The sequence below is a fragment of the Achroia grisella genome, unplaced genomic scaffold (assembly GCF_030625045.1).
Source record: "Achroia grisella isolate CSIRO2021 unplaced genomic scaffold, CSIRO_AGI_Agris_v1 utg512, whole genome shotgun sequence".
Taxonomy (NCBI): Eukaryota; Metazoa; Arthropoda; class Insecta; order Lepidoptera; family Pyralidae; genus Achroia; species Achroia grisella.
In genome coordinates, this window is record NW_026712906.1 from 3,176,082 (window position 1) to 3,197,620 (window position 21,539).

Below are 21,539 nucleotides of genomic sequence, written 5' to 3' on the forward strand. Positions count from 1 at the left end.
AACCAGACAATACAAAGTATCATACTCATGAATAAAAATGCGAGGAAGTAAACCCACGAAGTCATCATAAGTAAGGCGAGGTGCAATACTGCTGAACCACTGAGGGACAACTCAATATTTACTACTTAACCTTACTTAAAAACTAGTATTATATTTGTGGATATCGTTCTTGAAATCAGCTTATTCATTATCATCATTCACTATCACATTATTTAAAAAAATCATCTTGTAGGTACCTACTTAGTTTATGTCGATGTAATCTAATAAAAGATTTCCATTTTTTTCATTTCTTAATTCCTTTCCGTCGCTGGGTCGACTTTAATCATTTTTTTTCTGAATATTATTATTCACGTGTTAGCAGATTTGTTTTTATATATTGCGCCAAAACTGGTCACATTATGGTTTAATTTAATATTTTATTGGACTATAATCTGTACTAATATTACAAAGAGGAAAAGTTTATTTGTTTGTTTGTATTGAATAGGCTCCGAAGCTGCTGGACCGATTTGAAACATTCTTTCACCATTTGGAAGCTACTCTATTCCTGAGTTTTATAGGCTATATTATATTTCCAAAAAAATTAGGAAATCTTATTAAAACTCCAATAGTGTAACCCAAGGTGTAAAAAAATTACTTAAAAAATACCTAACACTGCGTGCGCTGCGAAAAATATAGATGATAGAACAAAATGATGTACTATGACTTTGTAGAACATATAATTATCTATAAAAAGTGTCGTGACGGCATGTGTCCACCTATCATAGTTATGTCACAATAAGTGTTTTTTAATTTATAAATTTAATCTATTTGCTATTAATCCTTATCAAAATAAATTAGTTTATATTCACGACTGGTTATACCTTTACATAACTTTTGGAATTATTTAATTTGAACATTCTATTCGAAAGATATCACGTATTTAAAATTGTAAGTATTAGAAAAAAAGTCCGCTCGGTTAGCTATAACCCAAATGCGAAGTAGGGTCGTCACTGGGATACGGAAGGGGGATATTTGGTAAGAAAAGATAATCAGGGAAGATAGCGGTAGCAGTTACTTCGCCAGGAATTGCTACACCTCTCTTAACGGTTGGAAAAACTGCTCATTCTACTTTTAAACTTCTGCTATCCGTAAATCTTGAGCAACAATCTACATGTTCTATCCACAAAACTGGGCCTCTTGGTAAATTACTACAAGATGCCTTTGTGGGATGAATGCACCATGAGCTATAGAACACATATAGAGGCCGTGGATAGAACCTTAAAAGATCTTAGAAATACCTCTACTCTGGGCGGAATTACTTTTGTATTTGCTTGAGATTTCCGACAGACTCTCTGTGTCATTAACGTAGGTACGCGAGCAGATATCACAAAAGCATGCTTGAAATCGTCTCCCTTATGGTCTTTAATTGAAAATATAAAATTACGGACGAATATGAGTGCTCATCTTCATGGAATTACAGTTAGTGATTTCCCACAACTGCTCAAACTTGGGGATAGAATTTTTCCCACTCCAAATTTAAACAAAAATTGTTATATCTTTCTGGATGAGTCCTTAGGTCAAATCGTCCATAATTTAGAAATTTTGATAGATGCCGTATATTTCAACATCAAGAATTTACTCGGAAAAGGCTTTTATTGGTTATTTTCTGGGGTAATAGTGTCACCTAGCAATGATACTCTCAACGAAATAAACAAAAATTAAAAATCAACCGACACCATGCCTAATATTGAAGAAGGAGTTCAGTTATTCACCTGAATTTTTAAATTCACCAAACTCTTCTGGACTACCACGAATTGACGTTAAAAATCGGAATTTCAATCCTGCTAATGAATAATTTAAACCCAAATTAAAATTTACAGGTTTCGAAATTTTTGTTAAATACCTACCCGTGAAAAGTCTTGGCAAGCCACTATAAAGTATAAAAGAATTTCTCTTCCCGTTGTCTGTTTGTACCTATGTGTTTTGATTTTAAAAAACTACACTGCAATTTTGATAAGTTTTTTAATAGACAGAATAGAGTGACTCAAGAGGAAGGTTTAAGCTATATAACATCCCACTACTGAACAGTATAACCTATAGTCCACTAGGGCGAAGCCGCGGGCGGAAAGCTAGTACCAGAATAAAATTTATAGAAAATCCGTCAGTTCCTCTTATGTGATATAATAAGATTTTCAATATTCCTAAAATTTGTCCAAATCCAAATTATTTGTGGAACCCTAAAATTTTACTATCAACAAACTGCAATAAAATCATTGTAGTGCACTTATCGGAGACATTCAGAGGACACCCACATGAGATAATATTTTTACAGAGTTGCTTGACTTCGTTGTTTGTTTGTTTGTTTGGTAGCAGTGTTGCCAGGTTGGGGTCCTTTCCCTGAAACTAGTCGATATTTTAACGATGGAAAGAACACATGGTGATGTTGTGTGTGAGTATGATTTATATTCGGTGTTGTAGACGGTTTTTAATCAGAATCATATAAACAAAAACAAGTGTAAAACTAAAGAATAAGAGAAAAACCTACAAGAACTCAGTTCATATTCGTTTCAAATATGGTTGCACATGTTTACAGTAATACAGATATCACTGTGGAATTATTGTGTTGTGTCTTAACACGAATAATTTTATGGCAAATAAAGGTATTTATCTCTCTAGACGTTCCGTCTAGGTTGCACTAGCCGTATTCACGAGCTGACTGGAGTAACAGCGATGTCAATGTAGAAAGGTGACAGCAGTTTTCTTCCTGTACCGTCACTAGATTGTTCAACGAAATTATGTGTCGCGAACTATCGTAGAACAATCTAAACAATTGCTATCACGACCCGTGCTGTGTTAAGACCCGGTTAATAATATAAACCGTGAAATTGTTTTAGAGCAAGTTTCCTAAAAAAGCAGTCATGAACTTCTTTATTTGGAAAAGTTTTCTTCAAAAGTTGCATTTTATGGGGTGTTTAGTCAAAATTTAAGGGAATACCAGACAGCCATCACTGGTCGGTAGTTGATAGTACACCGCGGGAGATCGGCGTGTACGCACGTCGTGCCCTATACTATTTATACAATGGTCGGCTTCAAGTTATTTTTGTTATGTTGCCTCGCCGTCTCGGTACATTGTCAAGCATCTAATCCTATTGTTAGGATTAACAATGGGGTATTACAAGGGACGTGGAGAGTGTCAACAAATGGGAGAACTTACGCTAGCTTTCAGGGAGTGCCGTACGCGAGACCACCTGTCGGCAAATACAGATTTCGTGTAAGTTTCCAATGTTTCCATTACGCTTTTTATGTATTCTTTTTTTTTATGTATACTGGCCCTAGGGGATTTGGATTAGGGGCAAAGGGGTTCGCCCCGAGGCCCCAACCTTCACCTCCCTAGGGTGTGCGGATGACCAAACAGTCAGCCATTACACTATTTTCTCAACAACCAACTATTTCTGGGAAGCATCGAATAAATATAAAAGAGGTAGACTGTGAAAAGTTATCTGTGTATCAGTTACCTCAGGCTGACCTATTTCTAGTTTTTTTAAGGATAATGAAATAGAAATAATCTTTATTCAAATAAACTTAATATAAACACTTTAGAATAGACCCATTTTTTTTATTCTACCGCTCATTCGGACAGCATTCCGAATGAGCGGTAGAATAAAAAAATCACAAGAAGAAGAGCAAGAAACTTGCGTGTTGCTATATTGTTTTAATTATATTTATATTATATGGAATGTTTTACCCGCTAGCGCTAAGGATTTATGCTGACAAGGCACCAGTGGAGGATGTAAAGATGAAATCAGGTCACTTCGCACATTCTGATTAATTAATTTCATTAATGTCAAACTGACATATTTTAATCATGATTTCTAACAATCCCCTTTTTCCCCCATGTTTTATAAGTGTTACGGTTATAACGTTATATTAGACAGTTAAATGTCCTTGGAATTGAAACAGACGCGGGTTATCATCACAGGGTAACGTGATATCCATAGTGCAATTCATATACATATATGGGCGACGGTTACTGCTTACCATCAGGTGGGTGTTATGACAAGTTTTTTTCCGGTCTACTCTAATGCTGTTGGCTGCAGCTGGCCTTTACAGCTTCACCGGACGTTAGGGGGCGAGTGCAGATGGCACTCCAAACCCGCGGAAGGACTTATGGAGCGGCTGAAGGCCAACTCCTGCCTGACGGATACAACTTTAGTCTGAGGGCACCACTAGAGGTTCGAACCTCGGCCGTCGTAATATCCATCCTCGTTTGAATTGGACGGGGTATCGATCGGAGGGGAGTTATGACAAGTACAGGTTATAGTTTATCTGTTGGAAACAGTATACCTGATGATGGACGCGGCAAACTCATGGATACAACAAGTAACTACATAGTAAGATCCATGATCTTACTATGTAGTTACTAGTTGAAAAGTGAATGAAATAGAAATATTTTATTTTAAATACGCAACCACATATAACACATGTATAAACAAAAACAGCAAATACTTTTAGAATTGGACGGTAGGGAAAAAATATTAATATAAAATATTTGACGTTCAAAAGTAGCTAAAAAGTCCTACACGAACAATTTTTTTTTTTGATTTGATTTGAAATATACCGTCACGACATTTATACCAGATGGAATAACCAGAAGCATTGTCAACTGTAGATGTTATGAACGCAACAATAGATGTACCCCTATTTCGCTGAATATATATAAAACCAACGTTGTAGGTAGTAAGCCTACCGCCCAGAATCATATTTTAATTTTTTTAAATGTGAGTGCTTCTTTCACTGAACTCACCGCCTATATAAAAGATAATAAAGATCTAGTATTTATATCAGTTGTCTAGTAACTATAACATAAACTTTGTTTACCTTGGGACTAAACGGCGCTGTATTAATTGTCCAAAAGAAAATAAATACAATTAGATGATTGATTCATTTTAGATCTAGGTAATCACTGTTTTTACCTACACACCACACACAGACCTACGTAAATGCTGTTGACAACGAAATGAGGCTAATAACAGTGTGGGTAGTCTGATCTCGTATAATATTCATTCAACACAACGACACATTTAACTGGTTTCAAATCTAGTTTAGCTCACAATTACTGAATTAGTTAACTCAGTAGTATAGTGATTAATCGCAGATCTTAACTTCCAGATGGTCGTGGTTTGATCTTTGTGCAATACATATTTGTACTTATGTTGTTAATCATCGCGACCATCGGAAGTAGGTGTCAAAAGCGATGGACCACCGTCATTTTCTGGCTAACAAAAAAATCTGATATGATCCTCATCATTAGATTTTCTTTCGTAATAATCTCGAACAAACTTGTACGATGATTGAAATATGTTTTTTTTACTTTTCGTAGAAAAGTCTAAAAACATCAGATTTTAATTAATTTCACGCTGATGAAAATTGTACCAAAAATCACTTACTTGTACGTGGATTTTAGTATCCTTGATAAATTTTTAGCAATTAAACCATAAGTCCCAATTACTTATAATCTCATCCCAATCTCGTCCCAAGCAGCGGATATGGTCGATAAAAAAACAATGTCGATGTATTGTGTCGAAAATTAATTAGTTTAGAACACACAATCTCATCCTAGACCCATAGAGCATAGGACATATAAAAAATAATGTACCTTTGGCATCATCATCATCATCATCTGCTTCTTCTTTATCCCATTTACTTGGGGTCGGCGTAATATGTTTCTTTTACATTCATCCCTGTTTGCAGTCATGTCGTTATTTATTCCCTTTCTTACCATATCATCTTTCACACAGTCCATCCATCTCTATTTCGGTCTTCCTCTGCCCTTTGGCAGTGGGTCAAAAATGTATTAATTAGTATAGGACACATAATCCCATCCGAGTCCCGTAGATCATAGGGAATTTAAATAAAAAATATGATATAAAAAAATTTTAGTACCTTTGGTAACCGGTCGAAAACGTATTTATTAGTTTGAGACACTCATTTATCACCCCAGTTCCATATAGAATAGGAGATACAAAAAAACAATGTACCTTTGGCAGTCCGTCGAAAATGTATTAATTAGTTTAGGACAGACGCGCCCAGTTGTCTATCTATGCTCTGTTGCAAATTAACCGCAATTATTAAGTGTTCATTGTCCGGCGACAAAGTGAATGCAACGAGCATCACTAATAGGCTGGCGTTGTCGGTTTGTCGATCGATTTGTGTATTGTGATGTATGTATATCTGTGACCTTCAAATTCAGAATATATTACCAATTAGTTATGTTCATATTTTTTTATTTGCAATCAAACCCCGTATCCGTCAGGCGGGAGTTGGCCTTCAGGCGCTCCATAAATCCTTTCGCGATTTTGGAGTGCCATCTGTACTCGCTCCCTATCGTCCTGTGAATCTGTAATATCAAACATAAATTTAAGCACTTTTGACTAATTATAATTATTTCTTTAACCAACGTTCGTTCGAAAAGCTATCTCCTCACAAGAAGAGCGAGCGAGAAACTTGCGTGTTGCTCTTTTGAATAATTTTGTAATTTTATATTTTTTAGTTAAAACGTGTGGCTACAAATCTATACTTAATATATTATATTATATGTTATAAGGCTGAAAAGCTTGTTTGTTTGCCGCGCTAATTTCAAGTACTACTGGTTCGAATTGAAAAATTATATTTGTGTTGGATAGTCCATTTGTCGAGGAAGGCTTTAAGTTATATAACATTACGCTACGAGTAATAGGAGAGGAGCTGCAATGAGAAATATTGCAAAAGGTGGGGAAATTAAGAGCAGACGAAGTTGCGCGTATTAGCTAGTATTGAATACACAACAAACTGGTTGAGTAACTAAATAAAAGTAAAACAATGGTATGTATGGTTTGTTCAGGAACCGCAACAGTTGAAGCCATGGATCGGCACATGGGATGCAAGCAGAGTGCTCTCGCCGTGTTTACAGTACGAGCCCATAATGAAGACTGTCCTGGGTACGAATTACTAGGGTATCAACAGAATAATAGTAACTTTTATTATATTATTTCGGAAAACTTAAGTAACACGACGGCCTCGGTGATCTAGCGGTTTACTTCCCATGGTCGCGGGTTCGATTCCTCGCACGGTGCAAACATTTGTATTTATGAGTATGATTGTTTGTATCGGTCTGGGTGTTTTCTATGTAGGTATATTATCTATGTATTTACAAATATATATCTAATTATTTATATCAGTTGTCTAATAACACAAACTCTTACCGTGGTACTAGATGTATGTGTTCATGCGTGTATCATATCTTCGGTAAAACGTTCTTTCGTCGTACAATCTATCTTTATGTCAAATTTCACTAAGATCTGTTTCGCCGTTTAGTCCCGAAATAATAACAGATAAATTTACATTTATAACATTTTTCTGAATGTTACTATCTTGAATATCTATAAAGTAACATTAAATAGAAGTAAAAAATTCATAGATATTTTTTCTGTTTATGTTCATCTTTTACAGTATACTAATATTAACGAACTAGGAATAAGAATATATCTGTTTTATTTTACAGGCAGCGAGAATTGTCTTTTTGTGAACGTGTTCACCCCCAAACTGACTCCGGGGGTGAATCTGCCGGTGGTTGTGTTCATCCATGGCGGCGCGTTCATGTACGGCTCGGGTGGTATTTATGATCCGTCGCATCTTATGGACAGAGATGTGGTCGTGGTTACATTTAATTATAGGCTGGGTCCTTTGGGTAAGTTACTTTTTAAATTAAATTTAATAGAATAGAAAATTATTTTATTCAATTACAACTTAATTTAAGCACTTTTGAATAATCATAACATTTTTTTAATCTATTGCACATTCGGAAAGCTGTCTCATCACAAGAAGAACGCGTAAGGAACTTGTGTGTTGCTCTTTTAAATAATCGTTGTAATTTTACATTTTTCAAGTTGAAACGTGTAACAAACAAATTACCAACCAGTGCTAATTTATTAGGGTCAATATATAAATGCCTAATAAGATTAAATCAGTCGTAGTGATTAGAGCAGACTCTGCAAGCAGCACTTGTTCACGAGTATAACGGATGAACGGCTGGCTCATCACATCACTTCGCTCGACCATATTTATAAATAATAATAAATCATCACATATAAGACGACCTACCCCAGACTCTGCACACATTTTCATCCCCTATTATTTTTGGAGATAAATGCGCGGAATCAATTCCTCGCACGGTGCAAATATTTGTATTCATGATTATGAGTGTTTTCTATGTATATGTAAAAAAAAATATCTAAGTATATTTAGATTTAATAAAAATATGAAAGAAGTAAATTAAAAAGGCATTAGACAGAGAACTCTGTATTCGTTAAAAATAAAACTTGAATTTTCAGCTATGCCGATAGGGACCCTTTTCTCCTAAGTTTGAACATAATCTTATATATAAAATTCTCGTGTCACAATGTTAGGTACTCCTCCAAAACGGCTTGACTGATTTTTATGAAATTTTATATGCATATTCAGTAGGTCTGCGAATCGGTTACTATCCTTTTTTCATATACCCAAATGATAAAATTTGTCCACCCCTAACATTTTTTTCTCTTTTTTGGGTAATTATTTTTTTTATAATTAGGAATTAAAAAAAAATCTCTAAATTTTCATCCTTCAACCATCAACCCCTAGTTATTAGCCTAGTTTTAAATAGCGATTTTAATTCATATGGCAAAACGTTTTCGGGGTCAGCTAGAGTTATATAAAAAACTAGGGCAACACAACAGCTAATCTATACCACAAACAAGTTTTATCTTAGTCTCAATAACACTCATTAGATAAAAGCCTATTTTATAATAATATTGTTTTCAACTGAACCATAAACTTTGTATTATGAATATGCCATAGGCTTTGTATTGTGCCTTATATTATGAAAGGATGAGTCGTGCACTCATCCATTCCGCATCGGCGCCCTCGGTTGCCTCTCCTAGGTTCGAACCCCTAGCGGTGCCAGGCTAAAGTCGTATCCGTCAGGCGGGGATTGGCCTTCAGCCTCTCCATAAGTCCTTCCGCGAGTTTGGAATGCTATTTGCACTCGCCCCCTATGCTCGGGTTGCTCCTATAATGCCTTTTTGTCCAAGTCACTGTTCATATGTCACCATCTTGAAAAACCGAAAGTTACAACAGTTGACATTATTTTCAACTGAATGAGTTAAAGAATATTTTTAACGAGCTTTTGCCCGCGACTTCGTTCGCGTTAATTTATTAGGGGTGGAATTTATCAAAATCCTTTCTTAGGGGATGTGATAGTAGCTGCATGCAAAGTCTACCCTGATTGGTTTAAAATTGACAAAGTTTCATATAAACTTTCATCCCCTATTTTATCGTGGGGTTAGAATTAATCAAAATCCTTTCTTAGCGGATGCCTACGTCATTCTTGGCAAATTTACGATCCAGTGATTTGGGCTGTGCGTTGATAGATCACTATGTCAGTCACCTTTGAGTTATATATATAATAATATATATAGATTTGTGGTCTATGAAATAAGATTAGGTACTTTTGTTACATACTCTTAGGTATTATTCGTTTTATTTTCTTCAGGTTTCCTAAGTACTGGAGATGAGTTCGCCGCAGGCAATGCTGGGTTGAAAGACCAGTCTTTCGCGCTTCGCTGGATACAGAACAACATTATGTTGTTTGGCGGGAACCCTGACAGTGTGACACTCACCGGGTGCTCCGCTGGTGGCGCTAGTGTGCACTACCATTACCTCTCTCCATTATCCAAAGGTAAAAATAACCTATCTTGATGAACAGTGGTAACTTGTTTACCGCTGATACTCCTTGATAGTTACACGGAAATTTCCCAAAAGTATTTTGATACATCACATCACACACTCGGTTTCCCCTGGAAACTTTCCTAGTTAATTGCCATTTGCCAAGATGGGCTAACTGACCTGACTTCAAACTCATTTTATCATACTCCACTAGTGTCTCGCCAGCGTTAGCGCAAGCGGGTGTCCAATTCCATTATATATGTATAAAAAAACACATAAGACAAGGGGGTAGGGGATTGTTAGAAATGTGGACTGTTGACCCCATTGCTAGCAATGTACCATGTCATATTGACCTCCACGCGGTTCCCCCTGGAAACCATCATGATAAATTCCTAGTGAATTAGTCACGATGGGCTAACTGATCTGACCTCATGTTCATCTTATAACTCGAATTTCACTATAAGAACCTATCTTTAGCTCATTAGTATGAACAATTAAAAACGGTACCTATAGAATTTTAAAAAATGTACAAGACTTTAGAGAAATAATTGATTTTCAGTATAACAAAAAACATACCTTTATATTTACTTTAATAATAGAGTAATGCGGAAGCTATAAATTTGATTGAAAGCATTCTAACATGCTTGGGTGAGAAGAGACACGAGGTCTACGAACACAGATTTCTAACTAAATAAAATTAAAATAAACTATTTCTTACGTGTCTTTTCTGATGAAACTTCGACTAAACAACAAGGTAATATTGTGACTACAACAAATTGCTTCAACGTAACTGAATTCGGCCTCAAAGGAATATCTTCATTATAATTACATACAATTTGGAGCCTCTCAAAGCTACTGTATAATTTTCGGGCGTAATTTACAACCACTAAACTTCAGGGATGAAGTTTTATTTAGATACTGGCTTTTGCACGCAACTTCTTTCCCCCTGTTTCATGGGATGTATCTATTGGATAAAGTGTAGCTTATATTTTGTACGCTCCCACTGAGAGACGTTCCTTAAATTACCGCTAATGAATGATTAGTTAAATATAATAAAATCTGTTAATGAACTGTTCCTCTAAGTCAAAATTTAACCATTCATTACTTAAAGAAACTATAATAGAGCATAGGGCAGAGAACATAGGATTTATGCTTTCGACTGCAAATCGATAAACCAAAGTTTACTAATTTAATGACAGTCGATTAAACTATTGGTTTAAATATCATATTTTTATCATTAACTGTGGCTGGTGCAAGAACTCACCAATAACTCTCCAAAGTTCGTGAAAAATGGATGAATACTATCTAATGAATAGAGAATGCTTCTTATAACATTTATAAATAAGAATATTTATAAATGTTATAAGAACTTTATCGTTATCTTTAGTAAACTTTTCGGGTATGTTCAGAAGAACATACCCGAAAAGTTTACTAAAGATAACTTTAGTTAACTACGACTTAACTAGCAAAGCATTAGATAAATTATATTCTTGGACACAATAATATTATTAGGTATATTACAATTATTATTATCTACTCATTTGTCTATTTTTTTGTGATAAACAAAATCTACTCTCATGTTATCTCGGTTCAGTTGTTTGGTCTACGACAACAACTATGATTACCTACTCATTTTAATAGCGCAAATAAATTCATTTATTTAATAAAGAGATACAGCGTTGTAGCTTATTATCCGCAAATAACAACGCAAAGCATTCCTTTGCAGTGTAAATTGTCTGTCAAAACAATTGCTTTGCATTCTACGAGTTATTTAATTAGACCTTAGCGATAAACAATACAATTGTACAGTAATATTTCATCCAGAACAATGTATCTTGTGTAAATATACTTCATTTCTATTTATTTTATCTCTCGAATAAAAGTAACTATAACCTAGTTATTGGATTTGTAATAGGACTATAATGCATATTCAACTTATAGTATAGTAAACATATTAACCAGAATGGTGGGGTAGTCATTTCGTTCGTTTGGTCGCCTGATTTATTTTATGGACGATAATAAATGTTGTAGACGCCTGCGCTAACGGTATACGCTGGTAGGGCACCAGTGAAGGATGATAGGATGAACATTAAGTCAGGTTTGTTTGCCCATCGGATGGCGAATTTACCAGGTTTCCAGGAGAACCGCGTCGAGGTCAACCTGACTTGGTATTCTGCCAGCAATGGGGCTATTAGTCCGCATGACTAACAATTCCCTTCTCACCTCATAGGCTATATTCCACGCCAAGGCAGCATCGTATTTACATACAAGCAGTATGAGTAAAGCAATTGATCGAATTGGTTTCAGGTACATTCAATAGGGGCATCGCTTTCAGTGGCTCAGCATTCGCGTCCTGGACTCATGCAGTGAAACCAGTTCAAAAAGCTAAAGCACTGGCCGCTATTGTTGGCTGCCCTACAGCAACCACGCGGGAGCTGGTCGACTGCCTCAAGTACAGGCCCGCTGAAGTTATTGTCAACGCACAAATCGAGATGATGGTAAATAGCTGAGTCTTAATTTTTTTTCTTAGGAAAATTGCGCGGACGAAGGAGTTGTTTCGCGTACTTATAGTTTATATAAAGAAGGAGTGCAGAATGGTTTCCATACATATAGTATGTTTGTCTGTAGAGATACAATGAGAATTTGTCGTTTTTATTGCTATTTTAATAATAATATATAGTTCTGCAACTAACACAAATCAAGGAGTATACGAATTACCCCGGGAGAAATAAATTTAATTAAAACTGAATCTGCTGTTAGAAGCTCAAAAAACTAAAGATATAAACATTTTTTACCTATTTTATGTATAAATTTATCCATTTATTTACTCTGTGTGTTATAGAATGATCGCTCATCTTTTGTTATATTTTTGTTTTCTCTGCACATTATTTCACACCACGAATTGTATTCAAATTATGATTAAATCTTACTTAACATTATAAACATGAAAGTGTAAGTATAGATGGATAAATTAATGGATGTTTGTTACTCTTGAATGCATAAACAACTGAACGGATTTTAATTTATTAATTCTACAGTGATATAGCTTATACATCAAAATAACACATTAGGCTATAATTTAAAAAGATATTATGTAAATTGGTCAAGTAAGTGTGAAGCAGACGAAGTTGCTCGGGTTAGCTAGTATAAAATATAATTACAAGTTCATTACAACGTTTTTTTTTAAATGTTTTTAAAGATTTTCATCTATCACATCCACGAGATACAAACATCTGCAACGGATGTGTACAAGTAATCCACGTCTCTTGCGGGTAGACAGAGAGTACTAAGTGACAAAAGCAAACTTAGAATACAAGATGCATCTCGCTTAATCCACCTACACAATAAGTCTTTCGCAGACACGCCGCAACCAGACATTCGTGTCCGAGTCAATAACATAATTATTTCTCCTTAAATAAATGTTTCCTCTGTAATTATATTTTTTTTACTACTGAAATGATAAACACTGACTGATAACAAAATGTTTTTTTAGTTTTCTTTCCTTCTAATGGATGATAGTGAAATGGTGCAGCCGCCTGCGCTAACGGTATACACAATACCGTCTTTACCATTAGGGCACACGGGGCCCGTGCCCAGGGCCCCCATTCTCAGGGGGCCCCCGAAGGACGGACAAATTTTCTCAGACATTTATTCTCAAAAGATTTTTGTCGGGCACACTACACTTTTTTAACAAATGTTATTTACAAGGTATATACTACGCCATTATACTGATTACTTGGCCTATTCCTATGTTTTTACCTAATGAGCTTTTTTTTTACTTTACAGAAGGGCCTCGAGCTCTTGACTGCCCAGGGAAGGGCAGTCAAGAGCTCGGGGGAAAGCCTAGTTAAAGACGGCGGTGGGTATACACTGGCGGGGCACCAGTGAAGGATGATAGTGACTATAATAATAATAATCTCAGGACAATTCACACAGCGCCATCTAAACCCAATTTAAGCTAGCTAAAGCTTGTGTTATAGGTACTAGAAAACTGATAAAACATATACATTTTTTTTTCGTAAATACATACATATTATACACAGAAAGACTCAGACAAAACAATTATACTCATGAATACAAAATGTTTGTGCCGTGCGAGGAATCGAACCCGTGACCATCGGACATAAAGTGATGTGCTAAACCACCGACGTAGTTATGAATTAAAATATATAAACATTTTATGCAGGAATGGAAAGTACACTATTTCACCCCGTTCACCCCTACGGCGGAGGCGTCCACAGTACGGAATCCGTTCCTCACTCAGTACCCATACCAGGCCGCTCAGGTCGGAGCCATGCAACGTCTGCCTCTCATCACATCGGTCACTTCCGAAGAGGGACTCTACCCTGCAGCTGGTAATTATAATTTTATTTTTTTTATTGTAATCGTGATAAATATATCATCATCATCATTTCAGCCCGGTAGACGTCCACGGCTGAATAATATTTCTCCTATTCCTAACAGGAAAAATATTGTACCCTAATACCAAAAAAGTTTTTGTACTCAAATTGAGTGACTACTATTAACTAGCATTGATAATTGTCTATATATACGAGTAAGTAGTAGATAACAAAAAAAAATAGTATAAAAATATCCATACAAACATTAAATAATTTATGTATAACCATAAAACCCTATATTAGCATAAAATATAAATACCATTAAAAAAATGAAAATACAGGTGAGTTTCTTGCCAGTTCTTCTCAATTGGATCTGTATATTCAACTGGACTGTAGAAAAAAATATAAATTACAAAATACTTGACGTTCATAAGCTGCTGAAATGTCCTTCATAAAGAAATTGTTTTTTAATTTCTATTTCAATTTTATTATTTGCTGTTTAGCTTATCAAACGGACCCTAATCTTCTTGTGGAATTGGAGAACCGGTGGGATCAACTGACCAGTAATATTTTCGAATATAACGATACCCTACCGATCAACCTCCGAGCAAACGTAGCTGCCAAGATTAAACAACATTACCTTGGAGGGAAACCAGTAACACAGGACACTTTTCCGCAGTTGGTTCAGGTATTTTTTTTCAATAGTGATATTTTTTTATATTGCGCTAGTGGCAAAGTATACGGCCCATCTGATGTCACGTGCGCGTTGCCGACCCTTAAAAAGCGGGGCACCAGTTGAGGATGATAGGATTTCCACGATGGTTTCCAGGGGGAACTGCGTAGAGGGCAACCTGTCATAGGGAATTATTAGTAATGTAGTTTGATAACTCTATTAAATATCTGTTCCCTCTGGAAACCATTGAATAATTATTAGTTTGTAATTTTGTTAAGTTATTCTCACATTTTTATGTTTACTTTGTTAGTAGAGGACTACTAGTACTATCGTCGTCTTTGATTTTTTATTGTATTTACTAATAAAGGCTATATCAGAATAGCAGAGACAGTTTTATCTCGATTATTACTTCTAAATTTTATTATAAGCAGTAATTGTAATAGTTTATTATTTCACATAAATAAATATAATTATTATTTGCCATAATATTTATTTTGATAAATAAATACATTTTTAAAATATTCTCTACTTTGCAGGCTCTGGGAGATCGCCTCTTCGTAGCGGATGTGGGTCGACTTGCTGAACTGCACGCATTGAGATCCGGTCAACCTGTATATGTGTATCGGTATACTCATCGGGGATCTACAAGTCTGTCCAAGATTATGGCTGAGAACGACGATAATTACGGTATGATACTATATTCATTACAACTGCTTAACACATGCAAACATACTACACACACTCCTCCGATCGATCCCCCGTCCCGAGGATCTAAATTAAAACGGTCTGAGAACCCCAAGCTGTGTCCTCAGACTAAAGTCGTATCCGTCAGGCAGGAGTTCACTTTCAGCCACTCCATAGTCTTCCAGAGTCCTTGTCCTGGTTTGGAGTGCCCTCTGTTTTTCCTTACTGTCGTTCTCTGACCATTGAACAAAATAAGTTCATATATTATATTAATAATTTAATTTATAATATGACATGTCGTCATAATGACTTTTTATTTTTTGATAGTAACAAATTTGTTACAAACTTTTGTATGACTGGAGATAGATTTTATCTGCCTAAAAAACAAATAACAAATATAGCTAGTTTACTAGCTTATAATATAAATGACCCCATTATAAGTAATATAATGGGTTGCATTAATCCAATTAGTAGTACTTGTACTAATGTTAATACTAAACATACTGAAAATATTGACATAAATATTGATTCTAGTAAGAATCCTTTTATTTACAAAAATTTAAATATGACTGCAGATTTAAACTGCTGAAAAAGACAAAGGGAAAGCTATCAGAATTGAAAATTGTTCACCAGAACATACAAAGTTTTCTCGGCTGTGAATTAATTATTCAATTGTTCTTAGAAAAAAATAATATAGATGTTCTATGTTTAACTGAACATTGGCTCAAAGTGAGCAATATGATGTTCAGCTTAAACAATTATAATATTGTCAGCTGCTTTAATAGAAAAATAGTAAATAGAGGAGGTTCTATGATATTGGTGAAAAATAATATAAAAGTAAAAGAACGTAGTGATATTGGCAATCTTTCTGTTGAATGCTGTATTGAAATTTCCTGTGTGGAACTAGACAATTATATAGTTATATGTGTATATAGACCTCCAAATAGTGATTATAATTTATTTGAAGAGGTAATGGAGGATATTTTAAAAAGAGTATTTAATATTAACAAAAAAATTATAGTGTGTGGTGATTTCAATGTTGATATTTTATCACATAATACCACAAAAACTAAATTAATGAGTTTATTTCAATCCTTTGACTTGAGTAATGTCTTCCACGAACCCACTCGTATCACTGCCACGTCTGCTACTTGCTTGGATAACATATTTAGCAACAGTGAGTATTTAGATAAAATAATAATAAACAACCTTCCTTCTGATCACTGTGGTCAAATAGTTATTTTTCCAAATCACTTAAACAAAATTGGGAAAATTAATTTATTAAAAAGAGACTTGACTAGTTATAAGATAAATAAATTTAAAATATCAGTTCGTAGTAAATTAGATTTTTATCTTCCATCTAATGAACCTAACAAACTTTATACAGATTTCTTCAATATTGTTTCTAACGAATATAATAAGGCTTTTAACAAAAAAACTATCAGTATTATTAACAAAACAAAATTTTCAGAATGGGCTACAAAGGGAATTCTTAAAAGTAGAAATATATTATTTGATTTATATGCTCAAAAAAAATACCGTTTCGATAGTACATTCGTAAATTATGTAAAAAGATACTCAAAAACTTTTAAAAAGGTATGTAATGTAGCAAAGTCTAATTATCTAAATAAAAAAATTAAAGAGTCCAAGGATAAGATAAGGACAGTGTGGAATATTATTAACAAAGAAACTGGCAAAGTTAAAAGTCCATATAACGACTTTACGTTAAATTATAATGATAAACTAGTAACGTCCACAAAAGAAATAGTCAATATTTTTGAAAATTTTTTCGCTAATATTCCAACTGATATTACTTCCTCTTTGGACTCTTCTCCTAGTACAGCTAAATCATTCCTTATTGACAATGTTGTTTCTTGTCCGGTTACATTTAAATTTACATTTATTGATATTGCTACAATTACTAAAACATTTAAACAATTAAATTTAAAAAATACTGAAGACCATTGGGGCATGTCTGTTAAAGTTATTAACACCGCTATAGATGTTATTGCTCCATATTTAGTAATTATTTTCAATAAATGTATTTCTGATGGTGTTTTTCCCAATTTAATGAAACATAGCAAAATAACTCCACTCTTTAAGTCAGGAGAAAAAACTGTGGTAGGTAATTATAGGCCTATATCTATCTTACCAGTATTGAGTAAAGTGTTTGAAAAAATTATGCTCAATCAAATGCTGCAACACTTTAAAGTAAATAAACTGCTTCACAGTCGACAATTTGGTTTCACGGCCGGTAAATCAACTACTGATGCCGGTGTAGCTCTCATTAAATATATATTTGATTCTTGGGAGAGGTCTCAGGATGCAGTCGGTGTATTTTGTGATCTTTCAAAAGCATTTGATTGCGTTGAACATGAAACACTTTTGCTCAAACTTGAACATTACGGTATTAGATATGAAGCACAAAGCATGATGAAATCCTATCTAAATAATAGAATGCAAGTTATCGAAATAAATGGTGTAAAGTCTGAGGGAACTAGTATTAAAATGGGTGTTCCTCAGGGCTCTATTTTAGGTCCTTTCTTATTTTTAGTTTACATAAATGATCTTCCTTATATGGTAGAAAAGATAGCTGACATAGTTCTGTTTGCTGATGATACTTCATTAGTATTCAAAGTCAATCGACATATTGATGATTTGGACGAAGTAAACGGTGCTCTTTCTTATGTTTTAAAATGGTTTACGGCTAATAATATGTTACTAAATGCAAATAAAACTAAATGTATCAAATTTACTCTCCCCAATGTAAGGCCGGTAGATTCAAAAATCACGTTGGACAATAAACCTATTAATTTTGTGGATGATACTGTATTTCTAGGTATCACATTAGATTCCAAGTTGCAATGGGGCGCTCATATTACTAAATTAGCGAGTCGACTTAGTTCCGCCGCTTATGCGGTAAGAAGAATTAAACAATTAACAGACGTGGCAACGGCTAAACTTGTGTACTTTAGCTATTTCCATAGCATTATGTCGTATGGTATTTTGTTATGGGGCAAAGCAGCTGATATAAATACAATATTTATTTTACAAAAGAGGGCCATTCGCTCCATTTATAGCATGGGTTCCAGGGAGTCTTTGCGAGAGTGCTTTAAGGAATCAAATATCCTCACCGTTGCTTCTCAATATATTTATGAAAATATCATGTATGCCAGGAAGAATATAGACAGTTTCAAAAGAGTTAGTGATTGCACTAATAAAAGCTTACGTAACAATAACAAACTGATTTTACCTAAATGTCGTTTGGCTAAAGTTAGTAATTCGTTTTATGGCAATTGCGTAAGGTTTTACAATAAAATACCAGAGTCTGTTATAAATCTGCCAGAAAAAAGATTTAAATGTCAAATAAAACACTTCCTTTGCAAAAAAGCTTACTATAAAATTGAAGAATTCGTTAACGATAATAATGTTTTTGTAGAAAAATTGTAAATACATAGCACTGACAATATTATCTGATCACACTAATAATGAGTGCGTAGCGATTTCTATGTTGATTGTCGCATGCCTCTTACTTGTTACACTGTACAATGAAGTTTCAATGAAGCTGTAAGGACAACATTAGAATAGTACGAAAAAATCATACACACATAAATGTAAATTCGTTAATGCTTATTGGTGTTTATTTGATAATAATGGAATGGTGCCTGCGCTAACACGGTTTACCCTGATGGGCACCAGTGAAGGTTGATAAGATGAGCACGAGATCAGGTCAGTTAGCCCGTCGTGACAAATTTACCAGGAACTTATCTTGATTTCTAGGAGGCAACACGTTGAGGTCAATCTGACATGGTACATTGCTAGCAATGGGGTCAACAGCCTACATTACTAATAATCCACTTCCCCTTTGTGTGATGTGCTTTGTATATATAATAATGGAATGATGCACCCGCTTGCGTTAACGGTCTACGTTGGTGAGGCACCACTGGAAGAAGATGAAGTCAGGCCAGTTAGCCCATCCTATGTGACTGTAGCCCACTCAACAATAACGTAATATCTCCTTTGCAAAGTTTACACTCTATCCTGAGGAGAGAAAAACTATCACTCCTAAGAATCAATTCTTGTCCGTGATGGTTCTAGGTAGCGAACTTTGAAAAAATTGCGAGCAAAAAAGATCTGTAGGCCGCAGTACAGGTCTAAGCACCTGACCCCAAATAGCTCAAACTTCCCCCCTATAGACTATAAAATAATAGTACATCTTGGCAATTCATTTCATAAATCCACATTAATAACAATCCCATTTTTCCCTGGTTGTAGGTGTAAGCCATGCCGACGATGTGTTCCATATATTCGGATTCCCTGGACTGCCATTGGATTCAACTGAAGACAAGAAGATGCGTGAGGCTTTAATCGATATGGTCTACACGTATTCCACAACAGGGTAACGTATTTTTTTCTATTTTTATTCAACTCCTTTGAAAAATAAGTAAATTCACAATTTGTTTCGGCTTATTGTATTGTATTGTTTGCAAATTTTATTATTTACAGCGTCCTCTAGCCATATGAAGAAAGATATACATACCAGTAGCTATTTTTTTCTACGTATGTTTTTTTTTACAAGTTAATGTCGTATGCATATGTAACATTAATGATATACTTATATACCTACTCAATGTTTAGATGTACAATATTTGTTACTCAAGCACATCTCTTCATTTACCATCGTCATTTATTCTCGCATCCGCATGGTCTGTCGAGGTTCCGAACACCAATCCTACTTCCCTTCACTTCTATCCATTTCATAATTCCTTCCCCTCATCCAACCCATCTTAAAAGGCAAGTCTCTAGCTATTTTCGTGGTGTTCCGGTTACTCATGGTCATCTTTTACTATCTGATATTACGCAGACTCGTATACTCCCTACACTACATATAAGAAAAAAATAACTATAATAGTTAAATGGATTTGTAAAGGCTCGAGTCTCTAGCCTTTACTTAAATTCATGGCTAGAGAGAAATAACGCCAATTAAATTTATTTCCCTGATAGACAATACCATGGATTAAGTCTTGAATACTTTTTGTTGTAATTCAATTTGGGTTAAGTTGCCAAATACTATAAATAAATTTGTAACTTTCAGCACACCGAAACCTACCAACAGTGCTCCAGCATGGCTCCCTCTTACACCAGGATCTCCAGAATTAAACTACTTGGAAATATCTTCCCCTAACACCTTCCAGATGAAATCTAGCAGTGACTTCGGGCAAAGGTCCTTCTGGGACAATCTTGGGTTTCTAGAGAATGATAAATACCAAGTTTATATCAGAGACGAACTGTAAATGTAATAATCGAAAAGAAACATATGGACTGATTAAATCTCTTATAGGGTCAACATGAATTGTCAATATTTTAGTACTCTGTCACAATAATAATTTATTGGTAATATGCAAAAATGTTTTTAGTTGCTATACATGCTACTATGACAAAGTACTAACGTTATAATATATTGCATACATACTATTGCTGTGACTGTACTTAGAGCTGTACGTTACTTTATACACATATCAAAATTGTTTTTATAAATATTATTATATACTTAGTTGAACTATAGTTATAGTTGGAAGGCACGTTCGCTATCTTTTTTTATTTTGGAATAATATTAACCAAATTCGTTTACCATTTTATGAATGTTAAATTTAAATAAACTTTTATTAAAAAAATTAGTTTATATCAGAGTTTTTAATATCCTAAATCCTACAGTATTCAACTACTGGAGAGATTGCTTAAGCGATGAGTCTTTTGTAGCATCATACTCTATTAATTTTGTTCCTTGTATGTGATTCATTTCCTTTCGGTGCAATAAAGAGAAATAAATAAAAAAAACTGTTCTAAGTTTAACCATTAGTGGGGCAACAGTTGAGGTTGACAGGATAACATGAAGTCAAGTCAGTGAGCAAATCGTGAAAATACAATGTAGAACTAATGTCTCACAGGGGGGAAAGTGGATTGTTAGTAATGTGGATTGATAACCCCATTGACGACGTGAATTTGTGACGATGGGCTAACTGACCTGACCTGATGCTCATTTTATCATCCTCCATTGGTGCCCTGCCAGCGTAAACCGTTAGCGCAGGCGGGTGCACCATTCCATTATCATCCAAATATAT

General features: G+C 34.7%; 1 protein-coding gene across 1 annotated transcript; it reads left to right on the forward strand.

Annotated features, from left to right (window-relative positions):
• The first annotated feature begins 2,984 nt into the window (after window positions 1-2,984).
• On the forward strand, window positions 2,985-21,297 carry LOC131846832 (carboxylic ester hydrolase-like). Its single transcript, XM_059196251.1, has 10 exons — window positions 2,985-3,250; window positions 6,860-6,956; window positions 7,520-7,705; window positions 9,548-9,733; window positions 12,028-12,218; window positions 13,907-14,075; window positions 14,564-14,748; window positions 15,270-15,420; window positions 19,693-19,816; window positions 20,513-21,297. Exons 1-10 carry the CDS (start codon window positions 3,059-3,061, stop codon window positions 20,709-20,711), a joined length of 1,680 nt encoding a protein of 559 aa, XP_059052234.1. The 5' UTR covers window positions 2,985-3,058; the 3' UTR covers window positions 20,712-21,297.
• The last annotated feature ends 242 nt before the right edge of the window (window positions 21,298-21,539 follow it).